Source organism: Chiroxiphia lanceolata, chromosome 9 (genome assembly GCF_009829145.1).
Source record: "Chiroxiphia lanceolata isolate bChiLan1 chromosome 9, bChiLan1.pri, whole genome shotgun sequence".
Lineage (NCBI taxonomy): Eukaryota > Metazoa > Chordata > Aves > Passeriformes > Pipridae > Chiroxiphia > Chiroxiphia lanceolata.
The window spans coordinates 23,169,026-23,196,632 of record NC_045645.1 but is presented as its reverse complement, the minus strand read 5'-3'; the positions used below and the strand labels follow the sequence as shown (position 1 = coordinate 23,196,632).

The following is a 27,607-nucleotide window of genomic DNA, read 5'->3' as shown; positions in this document are numbered from 1 at the left end:
AAATAAAACTATCCATTCTGCAGGAAATACCCCATTTACCTTTAGCAGATGGATATTTTATGGATAAGTCAAATTTAAAAATAATTATGTTGAAAAATGAAGAGTAATGCTTTTGTAAAAGAGAACATTTTGGATTCTTTAAGTGAAAATTGAGCATGGGAACCCCAGTGTTGCTGCTTCAGAAGTAGAAAGCACCAAGTTGCACATTGGACTTAGTGTAGCAGACTAATAAGTTGGGATCTAGAAATACTTGGTGTTTCTAGGAAACTAGAATCCATAGTTCTGGGGTTTTCCATACAGCATGCTACAGAGTCAAGGCCATAGAAAGGCAACCCAGGCAGCTGTGGTGTGTGTATTAGTAAGTGTTGCAGAGCTCTTGTCAATAGCTTAAAAAAAGCAAACCTCCAAACTAAAATGGAACAAACTAAAAAGCAACCCAACATCAGCCTTGCTGGAGAAGGACTTGATGGATAAAAATGTTAAAGACCTAATGAAACATGATTAATTAAAAAATTACTGTAATGTGACAATTTGGTGCTATTTTTAAGAATTGTGGAGAAAATGCAATATCCCTCACATATGAAAACTCCCCGCCTTGATATATGAGTGAACTTTCACAACAGTTCTGCCTTCATCTGTATTTGAACACGTTTGTGGAAATAAGGTGCAGCTATTCAGTGACAGGGTACTGTTTATACATTCAGCATATACATGTCATATGCTAAACATAAATGTGACTGACATGCTCCCTTCTGAGCCTTCCATATGAACACAGGAATGAGTGATAATAGAATGGACTAAAAACATTCTGTTACTCTTGGTAAACGAAAAAAAAAAAGACCCTAAACCAACAGAACAAAAACATTATCATAAAGTTAATATTTTGCTTATGGCACCCTCAGTTCTTAAAAATGAGCTCATCTTGCATAATGTTAATGTTATTAAAGTATAATAGCGATACCGTATCCTGCTGGAGAAAGGCCCAGATGCTTCATTCTGTTTTTCACGAGCTCAGCAAGCTCCTGTCTTTCTGACCTCCTATAAAGGTTCATTCGCTGCTGGTTGATCTTCTCTGCTGTTTTCCCCGAGTGCCTGGGTGCTCTCCTGCTCAGCCGCCGTGCCCACTGCATGCTCTTCCGTCGCAGCAGGGGATGGTCAGACTGGTCACTGGAGGTTGAGTTCCGATGGTTACCGCGATAACTAAACTGTTCTTTGGTGTCTTTAGTGTCTTCCCATTCTTCCACGCTGATAGAGATTTGAGACTTGAAAGGAAAACGACAAGAGAGATTAAGGGCTTTATAAAATGGAAGCAAGATCAAGATGTTCTCTCCTCTTTTCAGCAGTGCAGTTGAACATGTGTTTTGGTTGCAGTAGAGCTGAGGGGATTCAGCTCTTTGTACTTAGTAAGTGTTCCTGAATGGGCTTTCTTTAATTAGGCTTTGACTTTTTATGTAAAAAGCTCATTTATGATATAAATATGTCTGTCAAAGTTGTGTTATTTAATGCTTGATTCCACTTTGATTCTGAGAAGAGCAACTCTAGCCTGATACTGCCCTTCCTGAATCTAGGAATCTTTTCTGAATGGCTTCTCCACTTTCTTCCCAGTCTGTATATTTTCAGCCAGAAATTCAGTTCCATAACTGCTTTTTAGATATATGTGGTGGATTCATTAAGTAATAGTTCAACTTTGGCTGCACTGTTTTCAGTACTCTTTTAAGACCACAGGTAGAATGTGCCTGTTAACTGTATCTCAAATTCCCAGGCACATATGAAAGTATGAAGTATAAAGCAAAGATGATGTAAATGAGCTGGCTGAGTTTACATGAATCCCCTAGAAGAGAAAGAATTCACAATATGCTGAAAGTTATCACTGAATAAAGAAAATTTAAACCAAGAGCTACTTAATGGCCTTTTCCTATTAATATGAAATCTGAAAGCAAGAATCTCCTGACCTTGTCAGTGTTTAATACAAGCTTTTTTTAAGGCTCACCAGCCTTTCCCACACAGAATCTGTAAGGTTCCTGGAGTCCATAAAATAGTATTTGATATGAGTCAGTTGTATAGAGTGTGAAAAATACTTAAATATTTCACTTTTGCACAAACTAGCTTCTATCTGTGTAAAAAAAAAAAAAGGTGACAAACCCAAACAGATAGCAAAACAATCAAAACAAACTACAAATGTTTATGTCATAGCACTTCAATAAAATCACATTTTTAATAATCTAGACTAGGATGTTGCAATAAACCTCATGCAAAGACCATCTAATTTATTGAGGCTCTTCAGCTTAGTCTGCAATAGAAAAGGGATTATTTGTTGTTTTTTTTCTTAAGACTACATGATCTTTGAAGTTTTGTTACTGACTCAGCTGATGTTGTTTTGGGAAGGGCATAAAAGAGAACCCTAGATCCCTTTGTACAGGAATGCTATTTGATTTTGTTGTTGTTTGTTAAATTGTCATTTTGGTTTTGTGCATATTTTACAGTAAGGATCAAGGTAGGCAGACTATATTCCATATGATAAGGTGCTACTTATGGATAGGATGGAGCTATTTGGTGTGAACAAATCAGATACAAACTGAGTATAAAGGATGGTCTTGTTTTGCCTTTCTTCCTGCCTGCATTGGTAGCTTTCCTTGTCCAGCTTCTGATAAAACAGTCATCTGGACTTGCTACAGTAGTGCTGAAAAGGCAGACCAATCATTATCATAACAGTTAAGTATTTACTTAGATGACCATTAAGTTTTTATGTTGCCTGTTGATAAAGCTGTGCAGAATGGCCCTTTGCTCTATGCAAGCAGAAAAAGTTCAACTGTTTAACAACAAAGCAAAAACAAAGAATCCCGGACTCTCTTTCAAAAGCAGCACAGAAGTGTCTCCCAGTGGCAGCTGTTAAATACACAGAAGATAAAAGCGCAGCACAGAGTACTTCTTTGTGTCCCCCTCTGTTTTAATCAGTCTCAAACTTCACTCAAAAATACTTTTTGAAAGCCCCAGTCTGTCAGCTTTCAGATTTTTAAGTAAGACGTTTGTGTCCAGAACAATGCTGCTTTAAGATCTGTTTACCCAAGGATGATCCCCTGCACAGTTCCATTTTCTGTAAGGATTTTACTCCCATGGTTTAACTTTGCGTGCTGTTTCTGGCTGGGATTGAGTTAAATTTCTTCACAGTAGCCTGTATGGGACTATGTTTTGCTTAACTTCTTGAATTGCCTTTATCTTAGCCCACGAGTTTTCTCGCTTTTACCCTTTCAATTTTCTCCCCCGTTGCACCTTGGGGAGAGCGAGCAAGCCTCCCGGGCTTAAACCATGACACCCAGCAACAGGCAGACAGTGAGTTAATACTTACTTGTGAAGCCATTTCTCGGGACTGACAAATGAAGGGGAAAAAGAAAACAAAAGACAATTTAAACAGAAGTGAATCTAAAGAAACAGACATGGACCATTTAACAGGAAGCACAGAAAATCACCTACAGAGGTAGTAAAAAAAAAGATTTCATCTCTCTTTTTTATTTTTTTTTTTTTTTTAAGAAATGGAAATGGTTTGAATCATAGGTGTGACGGTCATTGAGAGGCAGGCTAGATTCACTTGTTATTTAGTTACTAAATCACTGAAACCTCGCTTTATTTTGAAAGGAATTATCTGTCAGTGAGGTGAAGGCTTCTCTTTTGCATAGTAAAAAAAGGGGGTGCCAAAGGATAAATGTAGATATAAAAATATTAATATTGGCATATATTGTTCCTGCGACTCGAGTTAACCATTAACTGACAGTTACTGCGTTACTGTGCAGTAAAAATTAAGTTCCAAAAGTCTGTTTAAACTCAAATTGATATTCATGTTGGAGGTTCTCTGAGTAACAGACCTTCAAGTTTATGGTTAAAATCCATATTCCTGAGTAACAGAGCAATTTACTTTTCTCTAACTTCCATTTTAAAGATCTCATCCAATGGCTTAATGTATTGAAAAGCTAAAATGATAGCCCACGCTAATATTATTTGATTAGTGGAATCAGTCAAAAATTCCTTTAACTTCAAAATAAACACTTTGCAGAAAGATTGAAGCTTTCAGCATGTCTGCATTTGTATGTATCTACCTATAAAGGCTGCAGATGCAGAGCTAGATGTTGCTCTTCTTATTCTGGGGAAGAGCTGGGTTACAGAAGATACCCCTGCGCCCCTCTAGAGGGGAAAGGTTGCACAAATGGTCACTCAGTAAACATGAAATTGCAGAAGTATTTGTGTGAAAATACCACTAGGGGTCTGCATTTGGAGCCTTCAGCTTAAAAATATCAACAGCTGCTTTTTTTGTCACATAATAAACAAGCATTGCCACTCTTCCACATTTGTCCAGTACCTGACAATTAGAAAATTTTACCAGGAGATTTCTCCAACCTCCTTCTACTTCTTCATCTACCTGATCTAACTCAAATTCTTCATGGGATTACCTGTGAAAGCTGGTAGGAACTAATATAGAACTCAACTCTTATCTACTAGACAGAGGCTTCCAGGCTCATTTGAGTGTCTGAATGTTTTAACAAACTGCTTCTTTGCAAAAGATAATCACTACCTCCAACTAAATCTGGGTCTGGTCTAATCAAGTATCCAGGCTCCTGAGCAGCTGCATGTGTACAGGCTCCAGCGGTTCCCAATGAAAATATTGAAAATATTTGAAAGATCTTTAATTTATCAGTTAAGCTTGTTTCAGAAGATGAATTTGAGTGTGTATGCTTGCCCCCTGAACATCCTGCCAAAAAAATATAAAAGTTCACATAGAAAAGATGAGGGTTACTCTTGTAGTTACCCCTCCCCTGTGCAAATCCTGTTTGCCAGTCAGCCTGTATGTTTGAAATCTTGTGAAAATGCAGAAAGATAAAAACTAAGGGCACCAAAAATGCACTCTTCACAATATGTTATATACTCACAGTTCAACTTTTCTTCATTTTCTTTTTTGGACCTGAACTTAAATAGCCAGCCCTATTCTCTCAGAACATGAGGATAAAGCATTGCCATGAATTTTATCTTATCCTTATTTAATGAATTCTTAAAACCTGATATCTGCTGTGTTTTGCTGAAAGCTATGACAGACTTTTTTTTATGTTAGCAGTGAGACTGACTACATTCTTCTCCAAGGAATGATTTTGATGGATTATGTTAATGCTGCTATATTTAAAAAATCATTTGACATTATTGCAGTGACACAGTCCACTCGCTAAGCAGTAAAAGCCACCTGCAGAGACAGTGGTGGTCCCCAAAAAGAGACACTGGGGAACTGGGTGGAATCTTGCATAGATTTTTTTTCTCTCTTTTTTTTTAAATTAACTTAATCTGAATGTTTGTACTTACTTCAGGATAAGTCTTGCAGTTAAGCATTTTATGCCTTAGTGTTTTCTAATATTTTTCCAAAATGTGGAAAAAAAATACAAATTGCCTGCCTCAGAAATCAGTGTAAACTATGTCTGAGTATTTCAGAAGAAAGGAAGAAGTTGTTGCTCAATTTTGCATTTTAGAGCTGCTTTGGAGCCATGGTTTACTGAGATGTACCAATGGTCACATAAACAAATGGCTAATACATGACAGAAATAAGAGCTGCCCAAACAAACAAACAAAAAAGTATGTTAAGTAGTCAGGGAAAAGTTCTTTTGTCATTCTTTATACATTTATTCAGTAAACACATGAATGCATATTTCAAAAATTGCCACTGTTTGGCAGCTAAATTTAGAGATATCCCACAGTACTTTTAATAAGACTAACTAGAAATGAGCAACAAGAGACTATTAGAAAGTCGTGTGAATAGTGAAATGCCACCTGTTTTGATACAATGTTGACATTCTTGACAGACATGATAGAGGACCTGGTTATAGAGCTTGTTACATACACTGCCATTAGTCACCACCTGCAAGTTCAAACCAGAGCCTGTCCCAGCTGTGCCTGAGTTAGTGTGACCATATATGTGTCAGCAGAGGGAGGCCTTGTATACTTTGTAATCAAATCCAAAAGAAAGTACAGTAAACTGACCTACCTCGGATGTTGCAAGCTTTTGGGATTCTGTCCTATAGACTCCAATTGGAATGTCTCCTGTAGAAGAACAAAGTTTCTGATACAGTCTGGCATATGTCCTAATCCATAGATCCTCTTCTGTGATTTTCATCTGAACAAATAATAAGAAGGAGGAATTTTAACTCTTGAGGGCTTATCACTTGTTCACCATGCTACGCATGAAAAAAAAATTTAAAACTAAACACTAACTGGTAATTATCATATTGTGGTATTGCACCTTTGCTCCACAACAAATCTGGAACTTCCACTGAGTTTGTAATACTGTTTCTTTTGTTTTCTCTCTGTTTAGAGGACATCGCAGTGCAAGCAGTTCAGTCTTACGAACTTCTGATCTTGTTTTCAAGTTACTTAAAAACTTACATGGTATCCTTCATCCAGTGTTCATATTTGAGTAAAATATAAAAGAATGAACTAAATATTGGCAGCAGTAAGAAGCTGGTGATGGACAGACTCCAGAGTGCATGAGGATTTTGAATGCAGCCAAATTCACTGTTCACTAGACTGCAGGCTGAATATCTGGGGAGAAGAGAGCGGGGAGGAAGTAATACACTAAGCATAAATGGCATAAGGAAGTCTTAAATGAAGCTCAGTTATTTCATTACTATGACACCAGCCCTATTTCAAGATGAAAATGAGCTCCTTTTTAGAGATTCAATTCTCTTACATTCACTATAACAAAGCTTAATGATTGACCAAGAAATACATAATTGGTTTCTATTGAAGCAGCTTTTGTAAACCATCATTGATAACTTCCTTTTAGAGTACAACATCCTGCAATTCTTTTTAGGTCCCTAGAAAGCAACTTGAATTGATCTGTTTACCAGCTAGGGAATGATGGGTGTGGGAGAAAACAGAAAGGTGGGGTTTATTTTAATAATAATGTTAGTGATTTTATTTTTCATGTGTGTATATACACATAAAAATTGCATTGGGGAATACTGACGTACATAGCCAGGCTGTGCAATATAGATAGTGCTTCCTGGGTTTTATATACTTAGTTTTTAAATTGTTTGCTGAACTGCCATTGCCATGTCATATAAAATGCGCTTTTCCTGTGTTTTCCTGACCTACCTATTTTTCTTTCTGCTTTATAAAATGTATTGTATTTTCTTGGGAGATGTTTTTTGCTATGGAACTAAAAATGTGTGTTTTCTATCTAGTTTTCCTGTCTTCTCCCCTGGTGAAAAAGGAAACAGATGGCCTTTCTTGGACTTACACAAAAGGAAGTGCCATACAAAGACATTGCAGACAGCAGAGAATCTTCTCTGGTACTCTGTACTAATTTTTTATTTCTTTAATAACTTACAGAACAAAGAAACCCAGATCCTGGTGTGGTATCAAGTCCCAGCAGAAGTCTTGTAATAGATATCATATAATCTTTCACAAATGACTGCCACGTTTTTTAACAGGAGAGACGGAAAAGAAAGAAAAAAGCTTTAATGAACAGATGAGCAGGTAACCATTAGCACCATGTATGAATTTCAAAGAAATTGTACATCTGTTTTTACAATCCATCTCTTTAAGTATCTTATCACTGTAGAAATAGCTATTCCTCTTTTTTTGCTGAATTTACTTACATAAAATTAAGTTTTCTAGTTTGGCTCTGCATGTGCATGCAATGTACATTCAGGATTCAGAAGACTGAGGCATAATAAGGCACCATAAAAGCAAAGATGAGTGTAGACATAAGATCAATGGAAGTAAAGTGTTAGCCTTACCAGGTGTGAAATTATAATGAACTCTTCTGTGCAAAAGAAATGCTGTCATATGCTAAATGGGTCTGAGAAGTGGGTAATACTGAGATGAAACTGCTATTAGTTTAATTCAAATGAGTAATTTTATGGTTTTTTAAGGGTTCATCTGTCTTGTCTCAGTCCAGGCTTGTTGCTGTGCTAACAGAAGTGTGTTGCTATTGGTTAAAAGGCAGAAATTAAGCTCAACACAGAAGTGTAGGCTAAGGCTGGGAATTAGCTGACATTAGATCACCTCTTGGGTGTAGCAGGGCAGGATTCAAGGCTGGCTATCAGTCCTTGTTGGAACACAAGGTACAGTTAACTGTTTTGGCTTCATGCAAACAGAGAGCTAGCAAATAGGTTTTCATAAAGAAATACCTTACAAAGGTGTTATATAAATCCTTTATAGAATCTGAATTTGTTTAAGCTCAGAAGATAGACAGATTTAATTTGATACATAGTGATTCAACTATTTTAGTTTTTACGCTGGTGATCTTCCAGTGTGATGGGCTAAATGCTAATGAGCATCTTGAAGAAATTTTTTTTGGTAACTTTTACTTATTTTTTATCTTGGCTGCATCATTTATGCTGTGGAATTTTTGTTAGATTACCAAGTGTATTCACCAGGATTTGCCAGACCAAGTTTTCATTTTTCAGTCAGTGCCCTAAAGATAATTCAAAGGCTTTTCTTTTGGCCTGTAACAGGAAGCCCCAGGTGAATCCTGCTGTTCTTCATGTCATTTACTCTGTTCTTTGTATGCAGAAGATAAAAATGCTGTACAGAAAAGGATGGAACCATGAAAAAGAACAGAGTTGCTTTCATAGCATTTCTAACTTGGAATAAGGAAGATAATTCTAGAAAAATGAGTTCACCCATGAGCAGTAGGAGCTCAAAGAAAGGACGTGGAATTTAAGTGAGAATAAGTGTGTAGGACCTTTTTTTTAACATTTTGTATGAATGGTGTTACTCTGTCAAGTCATAGCATGACTGTTCACATCTAGGAGGAAATATAAGATATTGAAGTGACTTGCTGGCAGGAGTTGTTGATAATGACAGATCTGTTTATAAGTGTCTTCATATTCTTTTTTTTTTTTAGTTTTGCAGTATATGATGTTGATATTCTGGGTCATGATTTTGAAGATTTTATATGCAAATACACTTATTTCTAGAACATCTAGAATGATTATGTCCATATACATGACTGGTTTCCATATTAATGACTTCTTGACAAAAGTTTAGCTACAGTAATTCTATTTATGTTGAAGTTGCCTACCAGAAATTTATTGGAAGTAGAATTGCAATGAAAGAATACCTTTTGTGCACAAAATTACCAAGTTCCGTGCAACAGTGTTTCACACCTGAATACAAAAGCTGTCAACAGGCTGTCTCTAGGAACAAAGTAGGCAGGCAGATTACATGGGCCATGGTGGTGTTGCTGCTTATTGTGTCTACCTTGATCCTTGAAGGCAAGTGCTGGGGGCTGCTGTTTGGTCATCCTGATGTATCAGGGTGTGCAGCAACATGGTCACTGCTGAAGAGCAAGCAATATTGTCCTATTTTTCCACCCTGAAACTAGAAACTATTACCTTCATTTGCCCTGACTCTGTACTTTCCGATATTTTCTCTTCAACTGTCTGAGGCTGTTGCCCTTCCCTTATTCCCACTGACTGGTATCACTACCTTTTGCACGAGGAGCTTTGTCCTGGATTCTGGGCAACAAGGTTGAGTGCTGCCTTTTCTTCCCCCATTCAGTATCCACTGAATATATTCCATGTTAGGGTGTGAATAGCTTACTTTAAAATAATTGGTCCTCTGGAGGTCTAGTCAGCACAAGTAAGAGGACGGGCCACAATGGTGTAACTGAAGCCTTTATGAGCAAATGCAGATGACTGATAAATTACACATTAAAGTAATTCTGTTGGGTGGTTTGTTTTTTTTTGTTAGAGACACTGCTTTGTGGGAATGGGCAGTTTTTGTTGCAGAGTACAAGTGTTATTAGTCTGTATAATCTGTAATTTATGTAGGCCTTATCAAAACTGTTTGACTGTGGAGAGGTTTACTATTTAACAACAGATTTTGTGCAAGGTCAGGATGATTTTGGCACTGATAACTGAACTAATACCATCGTGTAGAACATGCTCTATTATCTTTTGCCTTTGTTTGTTTCTGGTATAGACACACACTTTAATGGATCATATGTAGGAAAATAGGGTTATTTAACAATTAAGTACAATTGAATAGGTGGTAATATTTGTTTTAAGTCACATTACTGTTCACAGTACCTGATAAAGCAGTGTATCCAACATACTGATGCTGAAAACCCTGCCAGCAGCAAAGGGCAGTCGAAACATAAATGCAAGATTAGATCCCTTCTCCCGCTCTTTCTGTTAAGGAATTAAAAAATAGAAAACACTTTTAATGCTGGTTTTGGAAGGACTGTAATAAAAACAGGAAATTCATATTACCTTGAAAGAGATCAATAGTGTAAAATCCCTTTACTCTCTATATAGTTGCTTTCTACAAGTATGCAGCATCTTTGTCCAGTCTGTACAGTTTTTCAGGTTGAAAGATTTTGATTATTGTAAATATTGTTTCAATTGTATATATTGTTTAAATCATCACATTTCAAATTGTGTGGGCATATTTTACCAGATCAATTTTAAAAGGATAGAAGGATAGAATACTGTGGATGTAGAAGCCAGGAATGTGCCAGAATGTACCAGCAGTTTTATTCCACAATAAGTGTGATGCTCAGCATCTCCTTTACTGACACTTTTTGGAATTAATGAGGAAGGGGATATAACTACTTAAAGAAAATCATAGATTATTTATAGGAACATAAATAAAAGATCATGGCATGAGCATGTTCTGTAGAACTTCATATATATATATGGCATTTTAAGGCACAGCTATTATTAGATGGAGATCTTTACTTAATCCTCAGTCTTCCTATGTTTGTGACTTTGCCCAAGTGATGAAGTATAGAATTTTTACTGCTTTCTTTCTAAGTAATTACAGGTGTACTCTTGGGCTTTTAAGAACTTGTTAGCATGTGCTTCCTCTATTTAATTTAAAGTTAATTAATTATTTCCTTTGGGGTTTGCATATTGTCAGAATAACAGAGAATATCTACACAGAGGGTCAAGTTCATATGCTTTTCAGGTTTTTTCCCTCTTTCCTACCTCCATTTATATTTGTGCCAAATCTTTTTTGTGGTTCTTTATCATGCTTTTATATCTTTACTGTTCTACATAAATACCTATTTCTTCATAACAGTAAATTCTGTCATATCAATAACAAATTACCAGCCCCAAACTAATGTGAAACCCTGTCTCAGCCACTCTGTCAGTGGATGAAAGAGATCTAGGGCCCATCTCTGATACAGGCAGTAATATGGGAGCGGCCATGAGAGGCTGTAACTGTTGTGTAACAACAATGCAAAGTTGCTCCAGTGAACATACAAGAAGTGGGGGGCAGTGTCAGTCATACAAGAACGTACAAAGGTGACAGAGGTAGTGGCTTCTTACAGGGAACAGTCAGTGCACTTGGTTTTGGTTCTGTCCTAACCTTTTGTCAAGAACAGATTCATTTCCTGTTGTTGATCTAGAGCAATTTCCTAAAACCCCCTCAGTTCAACAGCCAAATGTGTATGCTAATGGTTTGTAAAGTTATAGAATTGCAGCTGATGTAAATCACTAGAGATCCATGTAAAATAAGACATCAATTAAGAGGTACCAATCTGTTTTTATAAACCACATGTCATTATTGCTTGCTGTTACTTAATGTTAATTCAAATCTGCTTAATACCTGAACAATATTAAAAACCAAAAATGGAGAGGGCATGTCCTGTCCTTAACTGAAGGTCAAAAAGCAGCCTGGCTTTGTGTATATCAATGCAAATATACTGGGCCATCCCAGATAGATTTCTGCTCACCTAGCATCTATATGCTTATCCCTGTGGAAGATACTGTATTGGTTTAATTAGAAGATATAGGAGCTTGTACTTATTTCAAAATGATGACTTGAAGGTTTAAAATTTTTATCCTTCAGTTAACACCCACAATATTTACTAGGAAAAAAAAAAATCATAGAAAACTAAAGCGGGAATCTTATCCCAAACATTATAAATCTTTTCTTTCAAGGAAGAGGGAGTGGTTACCTCACTTGTTTTCTTATCTAAGACAAATGGAGAACATAGATTTTAATAGATGTTAATTAAATAATTATAATTTTAAACCATAGGTTTTCCTTTTCTCTGTTGTAAAAGGGCTGCTGCTTTCTCCTGTGTCAGTGCTGAGTTTACTGTCGGATTTATTTATCTCAAAAATGAGAAAAGTTGCAGCTGCAACAGCAGATGGACAACTGATTTGTGTATCTTTCTTCTGCAGCCCACTGGGTTGAAAAGCCAATTTTGCAAATGTGTTTCAGTGCTACCTCAAGGCAGCTTTCCTGACGTTTTCAGTCTTTCTGAAAATGAGGCGCTTAATGCAAAAATAACAAGCAACTATACATTTCACTGCATTAGATAATTTTTACTGGAGTTTTTAATTGCCTTTCATTTTGCATGAGGGAGTTCTGAAACATCAAATGAACTACAACACCACCTGTGAAGTTCTTCCTGCAAATGTTAAGATGAAATTACAGGGAAATATCAACAGCAGGCAACTGCAACAGCAATGAAGAAAATGTTCTTTCTTTAAGGTAATTTATCTACCTCTATTTCAGCAGAACATAATTTGGATAGGAAGTTCATTAGCTGTTCAGCTTCACTATATTCACAACTTTACACTTGTACAATAAATTAATAAATATAGGGAAGAGTTTAAAATATTTTTAATTATTTCCAGAACCTCTGCTGGAAAAAATAGAGGAGCCTATGTAAAGCAAAAAAGAATTGAGATAAATATCCTGTTTTCACTGCATTGAAGTATACAGGCTACAGTCCAGAGTGTATTCCAGAAGCAACTGAAATTAATTAAGAGAATATGTTAAAAAATAATTTAAAAAACCCTGTAGGTCATACTACACCAAGGAATTGAATTAGGTTGGAACAGTCTTGAAGGCACCATCCAGGTGTTGGCACTTGTTGCCCTGAATAAATTGGCAACGCTTGATTCCAGCCAGGTTCAGCTTATCCTTCCTGAATTTACCATTGAGGGAGGGAGTGCTAAAATCGAGGAGCCACAGGTGCAAACTTTAATGTATAGTGGGAGTGGCATAATCCAAATAAAGCTGTGCCTCCTGCTGCAAACAGCTCCTCTCTTTGCTTAACGACTTTTGTCTGGCTCCCTCACAGTTCTCCATGTTATGTGCTTGTCAGAATACCACCCAAATAAGATTGAGCCTTCATGCTATTACAGGTAAAGGTCAACAAATCACAAAAGAACACCCAGCTATTTACGTCTTGTGGCCGATATGTAAGCATGACAGTCAACTGAGTAACTTAGCCCATCTCATCTACACAGGCTGAATATTTGCAGAATTTGATTCCTCTGTAAGAAACTGGACTGTGAAGGTAAGTTTCTAGAAGAGGCTCGTTTCCATTAAGTAAAAATTAACTCAAATAGTTAACTATATGAAATCCCCAGAATGTAGGAAATTTATTGTACAGCTAGAAAATGGAAATTATATGTTAATTCTGTATGATGGTAATGATTTTAGCATGAATTCAAATTTGCCAAAATATGTAAGATATCTGAGGTGCAGAGATTTGGAGGCTACACAAGAGAACCTAGCAGTAAGATAGATAGATAGATAGCAAGGGGAAAAAGAGATGACTGGAGTGAAAGATTTCTGTCTTTGAAGACTGTCACAGTGATATTATTTGTCGTACTCTCATAAACTCAGAAAATGGCCAGAAAGATCATGAAGGTGATACTGTAAGTTTTGTGCAGTGCAGAGGTGGGTAGGTCAGATCACCAATGAAGATCTGTGGAAAAAAGGGTTGTCCTTAAATTTACCAGCTTAAACAGATGCACAGTATTACTTCATATGCTCCATCTAATGTTTTAGCAATAGTGTTTTGAACAAGCATATTAAATTTATCTCCCCATAGCCTTCCTGTTCCACAGCTCACAAATGCCAATGTATGCATGTCAGTGCATAGAATATGAATGTTTTATATAGTGATTAAGTGGTGTCACTATCCTTACTGGCACTAGGACTGTCCTTTGACGGAGAACAATTGCTGTTCTCAAACTGTCACAGCAGCACCAAATATCTCATACAGATACAGGGTAATGCATACAGAAGATAAAGTTTTAGTACCTTTAAAGTGATGTGGAATAAAAAATTATAATAAAAGCTGTATGTTTTAAGTGTTTAGTTAATGAAAAGATGTTTCATGTTAATTGCCTGTATCAGCCCCTTGGAAAACCATATTAGCTCTGAATATTCAACTATCCAAAAATACTCACTTTTCCTTGAGATTGGTTGGTTGATTAATATTATATTGTAAAGTAATGGAAATCACATCACACTTCATTCTTAAATAAGGGTAGAGTTTTGAAAAAAATGATCTTTTACAACCATAAAATCATTTCACTGTTTCCACTTGTTTTGAAATAATTGTTACAAAATCAGAAAAACATTTAAATTGGGGGTAGGAGTGAAGACAAATCTCCTTACCTTTTCTAATTTGGATAGAGCAAGAGAATAACAGTCTTTGGCTCTGAACTGCATGAATCTCATGTTGGCTGGGTGAGTTAATTCTGTGATAATGCTTAGGCTTGAGAACAACCTGTATTTTAAAAGAATGTAACAGTTATACCTCTAATTATAACAATTCACAAATGTAAGGCTCTACATAATGCTACAGCTTGTGCTCATGTCCATGTTTTTAATGAAGTCCCTGAAACCTCTGGTGGGTTGTGGCACAGTGAGATGCTGGTACAATAGCAGAGGAGACTACAAAACATTCTCTGTAGAATTCACAAAGAAACACATATTCAAATGGTTAACTACTAGAAAGAAACCACTTAATTTCATTGCCAGAGGTTTTATTTAATGATTTCTAAAATGACACAAATCTGTATGAAACAACAGGAAATGCAAGGTTATATAGCCTTCACTTAGTGCCTGGTTGCATGTAAACTGCTACTGGTTTATATACTCTTTCCATTTGATTTCTTTGCTTGAGTCCTGTTTGTATGCTGTGACTAGAGACTGAGCAACACAGATGAAAACTGACACTTGTGGGAGTGGCTGAGAAAATGTATGCTTATGTATACCTGTGTTCTCACTTTGAAATATTTACATATACAAAATATTAAACATTAACACCAATTCAGGCTTCTAGTAACAAAAAGCAGTGAAGAAAGTTTAACTGTGATCTGGCTGAATTACACAGGTTTTCAAGAAGCAGACCGAAGAGCCCCTCCTCTGCATTCAGGGTTCTAAGAACTAGGAAGAAAATCATAGTTTATCCTATGTGAATACTAAACAATTTGGAATAGAACTCAGATTATTATCTATTTCCTCAAAAATGTCAGATAATAAGATGTGTATCTGTAATCTCTTCTGCTGATCCTGAGAGTACTTAGCTACGCATGACGATAGATAGTTGTAGTACTAATTGTATCTTTAACGTGGCTTCTGTTTCAGTTTCCTTGAAAGCTGAATTATTAAATAAGTTAGTGTCAAATGGGATTTAACGTACCTTTTTGCAAGCATTTAGTCTTTTTTCCTCAATTTGTAGGGAGAAACTTCACTTAACTGGCAGCTCAAGCAGAGCCTAAATGTAGTGAAAGACATACCAAGACTATCTGCCAGTACGTGTTGGGGTCATATTACTGTAATACAGTGTTCTAGGTCTGTTGATGCCGAAATGTAGCCTAGTAGTGACCATGTGATCCCAAACGTGTTCTGAGCATGGGCTCATATGATGGCAGAGCCACTTGCCATTCTTATGTCAGCAGTGACTGTGTCCCTGGGAATGACCAGCTCAGCCCAGCTGCCCTGTCAGGCCTCATCAGCTGAGCAGGGGGTGGAGCTCCCTGAGCTAATCCAGCCCTCTGATTCTTATCCCCTACTGGTGGTCCAGGCTGGCAGTGATGACATGAATGAAAGAAGTACCAGGCTAATTAAAAAGGACTTTGAGGCACTGGGTCAATTAGTTAATGGGACAGGAGCACAGGTGGCGTTCGCCTCAGTTCCGGCAGTAGCAGGGATGAATGAGGAGAGGAGTAGGAATACTCATCAATAGGTTGCTAAAGGATTGGTGCCACCGGCAGAATTTTGGTTTTTTCGACCATGGGGCAAATTCTTTGGTACCCATCCTGCTAGAGTCAGATGGGCTTCATCTAGCAAGGGCAGAAGGACTCTAGCCCATAAGTTGGCAGGGCTGATCAAGAGGGCTTTAAACTAGGTTTGATGGGGGAAGGGGTTTGAATCCAGGCTCTCCAGAGATGAGCCTAAGGGTGGAAAGCCTGAGTTAGAAGTGAAATCAGCAGCCCAGCTGAAGTGCATGTACACCAATGCACGCAGCATGAGTAACAAACAAGAGGAGCTGGAAGCCATCGTGCAGCAGGAAAGCTGTGATGTAGTGACCATCACAGAAATGTGGTGGGATGACTCGTGTGACTGGAGTGCTGCTATGGGTGGCTACAAGCTCTTCAGAAGGGACAACCAAGGTAGGAGAGGTTGAGGGGTGGTTCTATATTTTAGAGAGTCTCTTGAATCTGTAGAACTTGAAGCCAGTAAGGATAAGACTGAGTGCCTCTGGATTAAAAATCAAGGGGAAGGCCAAACAAGGCTGACATCCTGATGGGAGTCTATTTGATATCTTTATTGATGATGTGGATGAGGGGGTCGAGTCCACCATTAACAAATTTGTAGATGACACCAAGTTCAGGGGGCATGTTGATCTGCTGGAAGGCAGGAGGGCTCTGCAGAGGGACCTGGACAAGTTGGAGAGATGGTCTAATTCCAACAGGATGAGGTTCAACAAGACCAAGTGCCAGGTCCTGCACTTTGGCCACAACAACCCCTTGCAGCACCACAGCCTGGGGACAGAGTGGCTGGAGAGCAGCCAGGCAGAAAGGGACTTGGGACTTTGGATTGACAGGAAGCTGAACATGAGCCAGCAGTGTGCCCAGGTGGCCAAGAAGGCCAATGGCATCCTGGCCTGGATCAGGAACAGCGTGGAAGCAGGTCCAGGGAAGTGATTCTTCCCCTGTACTCAGCGCTGGTGAGGCCACACCTGGAGTTCTGTGTCCAGTTCTGGGCCCCTCAGTTCAGGAAGGATATTGAGGGGCTGGAGCAGGTCCAGAGAAGAGCAACAAGGCTGGTGAAGGGACTGGAGCACAAGTCCTATGAGGAGAGGCTGAGGGAGCTGGGGCTGTTGAGCATGGAGAAGAGGAGGCTCAGGGGAGACCTCATCACTCTCTACAACTCCCTGACAGGAAGTTGTAGGCAGGTGGGGTTTGGTCTCTTCTCCCAGGCAACCAGCAGTAGGACAAGAGGGTACGATCTTAAGCTCTGCCAGGGGAAGTTTAGGTTGGATATTAGGAAGAAATTTTTTATGGAGAGAGTAATCAGACATTGGAATGGGCTGCCCAGGGAGGGGGTGGAGTCACCATCCCTGGAGGTTTTTAAGATGAGACTGGATGTGCCACTCGGTGCCATCGTCTGGTAACCACAGTGGTGTTGGATCAAGGGTTGGACTTGATGATCTTGCAGATCTTTTCCAACCCAGCTGATTCTATGATTCTGTGAAATGTTAAATGTGATCACATAAGGCAAAATGGACTTGGCAAACTGGGTGAGAACATAGATTGTTTAACAATGACCATTTGTGTGCACTGTTGTTGGAAAGGCATTTCAGGAATTTCTGTACCTTTGTACTGTTATACAGTCTACTTATGTCCTACTAAAGATTAAGTACTTAGGGATGGAGCCTACGTGCATAGATTAAAGCGATGATAACCAAACCCTTGAGATGCAACTGTGATACACCTTCACTTATATGCTGTGTGTTATAAAAACCTGCCAGTGCTCATGAAAGCATCACACTTGTAGGTATGGACTTGGACTTTTTAAGTAGCTTAACAAATGTGTTCAAATTCAGAGGAAGGAGAATAATTTTCCTCTGCATTGATTCTGTACCATGTAGTATTGAATTACTTAAGCTTCTGCTGGCTGGATGTTTTCTTGTATTGCTGTATTAAAGGTCATGCATTCATATTTGAAAACTAACAATAACATTCAGAACTAAGAGTAACAGGAAATTAAAAGCTGATCTAATGATAAAATATACAAAACTTACAGGAAAAAAAAATGCAGGTTGCTAGGTTTCCATTAAAGATGGGTTCAGTTTATCACCAAGATATGAAAACTGATTTATATTAGGAAATCAGTTTCAAAACTGGTATTGGTAAAATTCATATTTTACTTACGAGTGCCTTCTAGCTGAATTAGGGGAAATTACTCTCCAGGTTAGTCTGGGACAGATTGCCTCTTGCCCTGGGTGCAAGGCACACTGCCTGCAAACTTTCAGCACTGGAGCAGGCTACTTCTGTGCAAAGATCCCTCTCTTCTATCCCATTCTAGTAAGAAAGGACTGGATGGGGCAGAGAATGCCCTCATCAGCCTGATGGAAGGCATGGGTTGCTGTTGAACATGTATTTGAAAATCAGACAAGCAAGAGATACATTTAGTTCTTTACTGAACCAAAATGGTAAACCAAGAAAACAATGTAATGCCATCATAACATCTCGTTTAGTTTATCTCTAAACTGTTGCTGACAGCTAGATACCAGCCAAACAACTGACTTGTTAGGTGTACAGCAGTCAAAAGCTTCTTGCAGAATTTCAAATAGAGCCTTGAAGACATTAGCTAGTAACCTTTAAAACAGGGCCTCCCAAACACCACCATTTAAAGCTTTTAATTATTAGAGCAAGAGTAGATATAAACACTCCTTCTAGTACAGACCTACTGAGGTGGACTCGGAACTGTCTCAACTCAATGATTGACTTTTCATTTTAAAAAGTGAAAAGCATCTTAAGGCATAGTCCAAGAGTATTAATTTCTTCTTCTTTCATTTTTAAACTGTGATAACTTGTTCTTTCCCATTCAAAGGATTAAAGATTTCCTTTCTTAGTCAGTGTGCCCATTTGAGTCACACTTCTTTACTCCTTTTAACTATAATTAAGTCAGGTAAGTTAGTGTTGTCACAGTTTTAATTGGTATGGGACAGCTTCTAGCCTTAAAGGTGCTCATAACCCTGTCCTTATAAAGAATTCATCTGTCTTCTAAGGCAGGGGAGCAGGACACACTCTTCTGGCAAAGCAGGATTATAATTTATGTAAATCAAGCAATAATGTCAGAACAGATATATGAGAACTGCCAGCATAGGCCAAACAGTACTGCAGCTCACTCACATCACTGTTTCAGGCCTGAGTAGATGAGTGAGGCTTAGATTAGCCTGTGTCCTCTGAATGATTTCACTTGGTGAGACTTAAGTGGAATCTTCACCATGATATCTTCGAGAACAGCATATATTAATTCCTGTGGTTTAAAATCCTTCTTTAACACTACAGTTTGTGTTAAGTGCTGTTGCTCTCCACCATGTTTAATCTCTTCTTCATTAGTTTTTTATATTATTAGCTATTATTAAGTAGTGAAAAAGCTTTAAATATATTTTTAAAGGTAATTTACAAAACTATATACCTTAGTGCAATGAATGTAGTTTATTCTGTAGAACAGGTAAATGTCACTACCTTATGCCTCTTCCCAAAGCTTACTTATTTCTATGCTTTTACATAATATAAAAATGCAGTGTAATTATTGTACATGTTCTAGGGAAAAAAAATAGAAAAAAATGTATACAATACACTCTCTGTGAAAGTTTACAGAGTTTTATGAAAAAGTATTGATAAGCCTTAAACCAAGCTATTTATTATGGTTTATTTTGACTGTGAATAGTACCATGCAGTCTGATACTGAAGCAGGTATGTGGCTTGTACATGAGTGAAAGCTGCCATCTAGTTGCAAGCATTGTGCAAGACAACTGAAGGAGTATACAGTAAGATCTAGTTTGATACCTATGGTACGTAGTTTGCTACAATGATCTTTTACAAAGTAGAACACAGCTACGGGAAAAACCAACTGGTACTTTGCAAGTTTTATTTTTGATTCTACTCATTTTTCTGTTTTATATTTGGGGGAAAAATGCATTTCTGAAAAAGCAATGTATGTGAAAAACCTCAGTGAGACACCCTTGCACAGCAGGTTAAAAGTAGACCTGAGTGATGCACAGATTAAGTTTGATTATGGTTTCAACCCCAAATTTAATCAGTGTGATTATTAAACACACACACTTGTGCTAGTATCGGGTACCAATTCAAAAACGCAAAGATACCAAAAGACAGAAATAAAGATTCTTGTGCAACAGATTTTGCTTCTTTCGAGCCCATGCAGAAAAGCTAACATTTAACTGCATTCTCACAGAGCTGCATTTACAAAAAAAAGCTCAGCTGAAATACCTGTATTTTAATGAGCTCAGTTTTCTAAGACACAGATTCAAAAGACTTTTACTATGCATCTCTCTCCAGTTTTATTTGGAAGGCATGACACAGAAAAGACATAATTGCAATAAAAGCAATAGTGAATGATACTCAATCCCCAAGGGAAAGACTTAATTTTTTTCCAGTTTTTATTAGAATGAACACTAGGATGTGCTAAGCCCCAAATCGAGGAAGCATTTGACTGGGTAGTGTGTTTTGTTTTGTGTGGGATTTTTTTGGTGTTTTTGTTAAGCAAATAATACTTTTCACAGTTCAAAGAGACATGCATCTTTTCACACTTGTTGAACCAAGATATTTAACACAAAGGCTATAATGAGGAGATGCTCTAAAGGAACAGGTTTAGCTTTTCATCATGGCCTCCTCAGCCTCTTTACTAGACTGATCATTTTATTCCTTCATGGCCCTTAGATTGTTGTTGTCATATCTAGTGTTGCCTATATGTGCCTTAAAACCTAATTTTCAAAACTAAACATTCAAAATGTGAACACTTACTGCTAACTTCATAATGATGCATTGCTTACCTTGTAGCATTAGAGGGATCTGCTTTTCATCCTGGCTGTAGCATTATTGTGAAAGACTGGTGCACTGTGGAAAAATTTCTTTTCTCAACTGCCTTTTGCCCTAAGTCTTCAAGAGTAGCTTGCTTTGCCTTCCTGTAAACCTGACAGTTAACTTTTAAAATGATCATCTGGTTCTGGGATGCAAAGAATTTAATCTCAGGTTTCAGGAGAATACCTCAGGATTCTTAGTATATTGCTGAACAAGATAGGAAAAAGTCTGTCCGTGTAAGAAACAAATTCATTTAATGGAAAACTTCAGCAGAAGAAAAAAGAATAATTTCTTATCTCAGCACAAAAGGCATCAAGTATTTCACAATAATGAGGATGTAAAGATAGGTTGCAAAAATGCCTTACCTAAAGAGTGTTTGAACATTTACAATAGTCTTGGCATCCGCCATGTAGTCTTCTTCAGCACTCATTGTACTTTCTTTGTCCACCACCACCATATTAGCTGCAAAGGTGACCCCACATCTTAATAAGTCATCTAGGCTTTTATGAGGAGAAAGAGGGGGAAAAAGAAACAAGCAACTTAAATATGGAACACTTAAAGGATTGGTGATGGTTGGCATTTGCAGATCAGCTCAGTCCCCTTCATTTCCATGTACATATCATAACTTCTAATATAATCTATATTAAGTAAAACATCTCAATTACTTGACAGAATACAGAATCTACTTTAGTAGATTGTTACAGTCCCTCTCTGTTTGCTAAATGATAAATTTATTTCTTTATTTTTTTTTTAAATAAACCTTTAAAGGTTACTGTGGAAGACAATATACTGCAACAGCTTGCTCCATGACAATTACTTTGGACAATAAAAAAACCCAAATAAATGCTCTGGGTTGCTCTTTCCCACAAGTTTATTGCAGTTTCAAAATGTTACTAAAAGTTCTACCAGGGCATCTAAGACATTCATCTTTTAGGTTAACCTAAGAGTTGGAGTGTTCTCATGATGCTTTTAGGAGCAGTTGTGGATCAGAAGTAACTTTACAGGCTGCTGGACAATGTTTCTCTGAAGCCTGATCACAGAACACACTCACAGACAACTGAGTTATGGTTCTCATCATGCCTTGTAGCTTTGTTTCCAAAATAAAGCATGTTTCAGCTGTTTTAACAATAATATTTTCCAGAGACCCCAAGCATTTCTTGGCAAGTTTAGAAAGGACTTTTCTGTAACAACACAGACTCCAGGAAGCTAGCAAAATTTAAGTAAGTGAAATAAGAAAGGGTGAATTTCATAGTTTCCAAGGGAAAACGGAAAACTAAATTTCTGCATCATTCTGTTTACTTATAAGGTGGAACTGTTTTGACATCATAATTGCTTCTTACTAGGTAATCTTACAATATTAACTAAGTCTTAATTGTTGGGTTTTTTCCTTTTCCAAATTGTCCAATTTTTCTTTTCAGTAATGATCTTCTTAGGTCCCTAAATTTATGTAACATTGTAAATTATTTTTGAAAATTTGAGTAAGGAAAACTAGAAATATGTGGTGCTTTTTAACATCTTGTTTTGGAAGAATATATATAATTATTTTTGAAACTGTGCAATATCACTGATGGTTGACTACAAGAAAAGAAAGGCTGATTTTATATGATCTGTACTAACAATTTGAGTGTACAAGTAGAACTCCAAGCTTTTTCTGAGTAATCTGTATTTCTGCTTTTTCAGACTTTCAGTTGATCCTTGAAAATAGCAGTATATACTGAAATTTCAATGCCAAGTTTCTAGAAAAACTGGATTCCAAAATGTTAATTCAAGAGAACAAGTAAGTTTTTTGATCTCTCCAAGGGGAATTAATATTATAGGCTTGTATCACCAATTTGGTATTTGCTGTGCTGTGAAGCAATTTTTTAAATTTACACTCTATACACGGGGTTTACTAAAATACTCATGAGTCCTTCCTCTTCTGTTTCTGACTGATTTTTGCATTAAATCAATGTTGCTAAACCTATATGTAAACATATTAGTAGAGGTGAAGACAGAAATGTAGGAGTAAGTGATATTTTAAGTGGTGGAAAATGAAAACTGTTGGACACATTCATGACTGTTTACATTCTGTAGCTATCTTTACAAAACCTGAGTCAACAAATTCAAACCATTTATAACTCAGTACAGAATAACACTGGAAAAAGAGCTATAATCTGTTCATTTAAAGGGACATATTAATGCACCTGAGTAAGTGTTAATCTTATGTTTTAAAGATATTAACATGTGGTCCCTGTCACACTTTTCACCAATGATACCCTTTATAAATCAGAAATTTGAAACCCCAAATTATAGCACACGGACACAAACCATGCATGCAAAAAGATCATCTTCAACTACAACACAGACTGAAACATGCAATCACGATACACACAACAAACCACTGAGAACTACAATGTTAAGTTTTCTAACAGTTATTTCACCTACTTGTCGATAGAGCCCACCATGTAGTAAACCATTGGAAACCAACAGATTGCATCCAGAAAATGCATATCTGGCCTAAGCAGCAGATGGGATTACAAAATGAAACACAGTATCACAACACCAGCATCTCTTCTAAAATATTTCAATCAACTGGTAGCTTTCTTTAAAACAAATAACTTCTTTAAACTTTGACATTATAATATCGCTTTAAGCAGGAGAAAGGTTTGTAGATAGCTATGAATCAACAGTTTGCTGTGATCATAAAGAAGGATCAGAAGTAACACTCTTATATTAATAAACGCACCTCTAAAATCAGCAATTTTATGGCACAGGATGATTCCAAGTGTAAGAATGAATGACTGATGTCAAGGACACACTACCAAGTTGTACTCCAATGTATGTCTTAGGAGTACTTAAAACAAGCAGCAACAATTCTTAATTAAAGTGTGAAGTGGAAATCAAATCATCATTAGAGTTTTGCGACACCTACTCCATTCAAGCCAATGAGACAATATTAGATGAAACTTAATTTTTAAAATGGAATGTGAAAACTAAGATACTATATTTTATTGCATGGTTTCTTTAATCATAACTTTTACTGTGTTTCCTCTTACAATACCAAGAAACGTTGGAAATCTTAGAACACATATGATGTATAGGTATCAGAATAGGCATACTGTAATAAATAGCCTTGATAAGCAGAGAAAACAGGAATATAACAAGGCATAGATATGTTCATTGGAGATGGTTGAATTCCCAAGTCCAATGAAGTAAATTAAAAAATTCCAATTGACTTGAATGGCAGCCTGAGTTCTACCTCCTTTCAGAGGAGTCACTGCAAACGCTGCTTAGAGAGACACAACACTAAGGGTATTGGTTTAATTAGTAAGTATAGCTTATGCTAGTCAAAAGTTGTTTTAGCCATAAAATGTCACAAAAGCATTAAAATGTGTAAACTCAGGCACTCTGCTGGCAAAAAGAGCAAGCACTAGAGGGCATCGTGTGCTCACTGCTTCAGTCTGACATTGCAAACAAAGTGATTTAGCCTCATTTAGGCTTCTACCAACTTGTGTAATTCACTGTATGCCATAGTATGAACATAAACCTTCTGTTTTGCAAACACAGGTGACTGAAGAGCTGCCTGAGGGAAAGTGGGACACTTCACAGCAGGCCTTTGTAGAAAAAAAATAATCCCTTAGCCTGGAACATATCTATACAAAGGGATGTGTCAGCCCTGGAATCACAGCCTACAAGATGTTTTTGCTGCTGTCCTTTCTTAGAGTCATAGCTTGTTCTAATTTTCTGTATACATCTGACCTCCATTTTTGTGTCTTTCAAATTGTGATTTTAAGTACTTGAGCAGTACCAAAGTGTGGAAAAAAAAAATTTCATCGTCAGATTATACATGTACCAGTCTTGACAGAGTAGAATTTGTCTGAAATTTTAAACAGCTAATGCAAGAAAGGCTAAAAATTTCAGTGATCCCCAGACAGATATAGTAGTAACAACTATATTGCAGGTTTTAATTTCCTTCCATGATTTTATATAATTGTAGACAAAGTGTGTCTGTGGGTGTTCTCCTGGTTTAAATAACTGTTTATCTTTGAGTCTAGAATTATTAAAAGTATACCTAGCTGGTTCAAGCCTGTAAGTGCATTGTGTTAAGTAGGTTAATGCAATTATGTCGCTGTGAAACTGTTACACAGCTTGCTTTTTACAGTGTTTATGAAGTTATTTTGATTTTAAAAGTAGTATTCACATTATTTGGAGTATTTTTAAGAAAAACTTAGCTGAAACATTAGCTGTGAAGAATAACAAAATTTAAATTTACGATGGCCATTTACAGTCAGTAAAAGGTCAATTTTGTATATGACAGTGAACAAAGGGTATTATTTTTGTTGGTAACTTTCCTCAAAGATAAATGTGCCATAATATTCTTGATTTTAAGTTGGCCATATGAAAAGTGGTCATCTATTGAAGTAATGGTAAAATGAGTTTAAAACTTATCAAAGAAAAAGAAAATCTACGTACGGGTTATCCAGGAGTAACACAATGGGGTTCAGTTCTTTCTTTGGTCGGTAATAAGCTCTGAGTGGAACAATAAAGTTATATAAGCCATTGCCAGCAGTTTCTGCTGCAACTATAATCAATTTATTTTTGAATCCATAGGCTTTGGCATCTTCATAGTAGTTATGTTGGCATCCCTAAAATCAAAATAAGAAACAAGTTCAGTGGATGTGAATATTGTACCAGATGACCTGATACTGACCTGGTTAGACATAAATAAACACTTGGTGATGAAAAGGAGGAGAAAAAGAAAACAGAGCTCAGCAAGTGCTGAACAAACCTCATCCCTAAGCAGAAAGCAAGAATTTGTGTCTGCTCAGATGCCAGAGACAAATGAGAATGCAGTGTTATCCAGTAAGAGAAACTTCCTTTACCTTATCTAGTCTTAGACAACAGAAGGGTACTTTTTCATGCAGAAGATGACAAAATGTGGGAGAACTTCCAATATATGGAGAGTAAGGAGGATAGCCTTTGGCATACCTAGAATAGAACAAACATTTTTCAGTAGAGCAAATTACCAAAACGCAGCTGGCTGTACTGATATTTTATGGGATGTTTATACGTATGTCGAAGTTTTGCAGAGTCAAGTACGTGAAATGAACTATGTTTAATAAAGGTCAAAGGAATATATTTTGCTGTTTCCATGAATTCAATACAGCTTAGTGAAAGCTGTCATGCTTCTGTGGACCGAAGAAATTTTGCTTCGGGTTTTGAAAATAGGCTGATATATCATAGTGTGCTCTCCTGGTGTTTTGAACTGGAAACTTCTGAAGAAGTTAAAAAAGGAAAGAAAAGAAATAGCAATAACTGTATTTCTGCTCTTCCTTCTCTAATTTTACTTTCATATACTTATCAAGAATGAGTGAAGTCATTACCTTTTTGCTTTATTAAAATACTTTCAGAATGGCTGAAATAAATTTTAAATGGAAAATCCTCTTGCTGATAAGATGAAATTTCTAATTTGCCTTAGTTTTTTGCAAGAGGCCTTTTAAATCCCAGGATTTCATTCTGCAGATTTAAGATCACTTGTTCTATTATTTTTTTCCTTGGAACTGTATAATATTCCCTGGGGCTTCTCATGCTTGCCACTGTTGGAGATGGGAAACTCTGGTAGGTGAGCCACTGGCTTAGTTGTGTATTTCACTTTTAACATCCCTGTCAGCAATCCCAATAAACATAATTGCTTATCTGTATGGCAGTTACACGATTCAATCTTCTGGGTTTATCTGGGTAATGCATCATTGCTCTCAGTAACACGTTAAAGAGCATTTTAAATTAGACATGATAATTTTGTCTCACACTGGTTTTTTTGTCATTCCTACATTTTGAAGTCAGACACCTCACCCCAGTGTTCAACAAGCCTGTTAGATGATCTGATTATCAATGCATTCTCATGGCAGGAGTACTTATCTGTTTCCAAATTAGTTGAGTGATAACTTAGTAACTAAAGAAGGTAAGAAAAATGGCCATAAAATATGCTATGAAAAAATTTCAGACACAACTAGATCTTTTATAACAGCAGATAGAAAATCTCCAGCAAATGGAAGAGTTAACCTGTTGGGGCTTTCTTTATTTCAAAATAGGCTTATGGCATTCTGCTAGCAGAAAATAGCATTTCATAAAAGGGAATAATTCCATAATTGGGCTTTATGGGTCTTGCTTCCTACAACTTCTCAAATTGATCTGCATGTCAAAAAAATCGATAGATGCCTTTCACATAATAGTGGCTTTTCAGATTATATTTAATACACATACTCTAAGCCTGCAGAGACTTCATCATCTGATGGGGTAGTTTCATCTTCTGACTGGTCACTTAGCAGGTCACACGTCTGAAGTGAGGATGAGTCTGCAACCTCCAGAACTGGTGCTATGCTGGGCCGTCTGCCCTCCTTCCCTCCGTCGGGAGGAAGGGCCAGCGTAGCTCCGCTGGACGCTCGGCATCCTGTGTCTTGTAGATCGATAGCCACGGTCCCTGAGGTAGCGTTGAAAACATCTCCTCAGCGTGCTTGTCAAAACATTTCAATGAGATTCCCATATTTAGTGGGGATTTACCTGACTACATGACCAGAGACTGAAAGTAATACTATATTGATTGTGTTTATTACATTAAAATATAACAAATACGAAAACTATACTTGAGGAAAGTAGCACTTTTTCTGACTGTTAATATATGTTGTCTTGTCATTTTTAAAATGACACCTTATATAAAAATCTATATTATATGCATCAACAACCTGTAGATTTTCCTAAGGGCATAT

General features: G+C 37.1%; 1 protein-coding gene and 1 long non-coding RNA gene across 9 annotated transcripts in view; one reads left to right on the top strand and one right to left on the bottom strand.

Annotated features, from left to right (window-relative positions):
- Positions 1-27,607, bottom strand: part of KCNT2 (potassium sodium-activated channel subfamily T member 2) — a 120,338-nt gene that overhangs the window by 5,797 nt on the left and 86,934 nt on the right. For 3 of the 8 annotated variants that reach the window (XR_004358567.1, XM_032696526.1, XM_032696528.1), the window contains 11 exons: positions 27,105-27,321; positions 25,724-25,829; positions 25,314-25,486; positions 23,286-23,357; positions 21,227-21,361; positions 14,416-14,527; positions 10,071-10,172; positions 7,361-7,444; positions 6,017-6,145; positions 3,347-3,367; positions 962-1,262 (listed from right to left, as the gene is read on the bottom strand). Coding sequence is in view for 7 of the 8 variants with exons in the window: in XM_032696526.1 (XP_032552417.1) it covers positions 962-1,262; positions 3,347-3,367; positions 6,017-6,145; positions 7,361-7,444; positions 10,071-10,172; positions 14,416-14,527; positions 21,227-21,361; positions 23,286-23,357; positions 25,314-25,486; positions 25,724-25,829; positions 27,105-27,321 (1,452 nt within the window). In the remaining variant the exon portion in view is untranslated. The remainder of the gene's footprint in view (positions 1-961; positions 1,263-3,346; positions 3,368-6,016; positions 6,146-7,360; positions 7,445-10,070; positions 10,173-14,415; positions 14,528-21,226; positions 21,362-23,285; positions 23,358-25,313; positions 25,487-25,723; positions 25,830-27,104; positions 27,322-27,607) is intronic. The other 5 variants (XM_032696530.1, XM_032696527.1, XM_032696531.1 and 2 more) reach the window with 4 other exon arrangements.
- LOC116790959 lies at positions 12,210-13,296 on the top strand. The gene is made up of 3 exons (XR_004358568.1): positions 12,210-12,489; positions 13,085-13,148; positions 13,254-13,296. It is a non-coding gene; the product is annotated as an uncharacterized LOC116790959 (long non-coding RNA).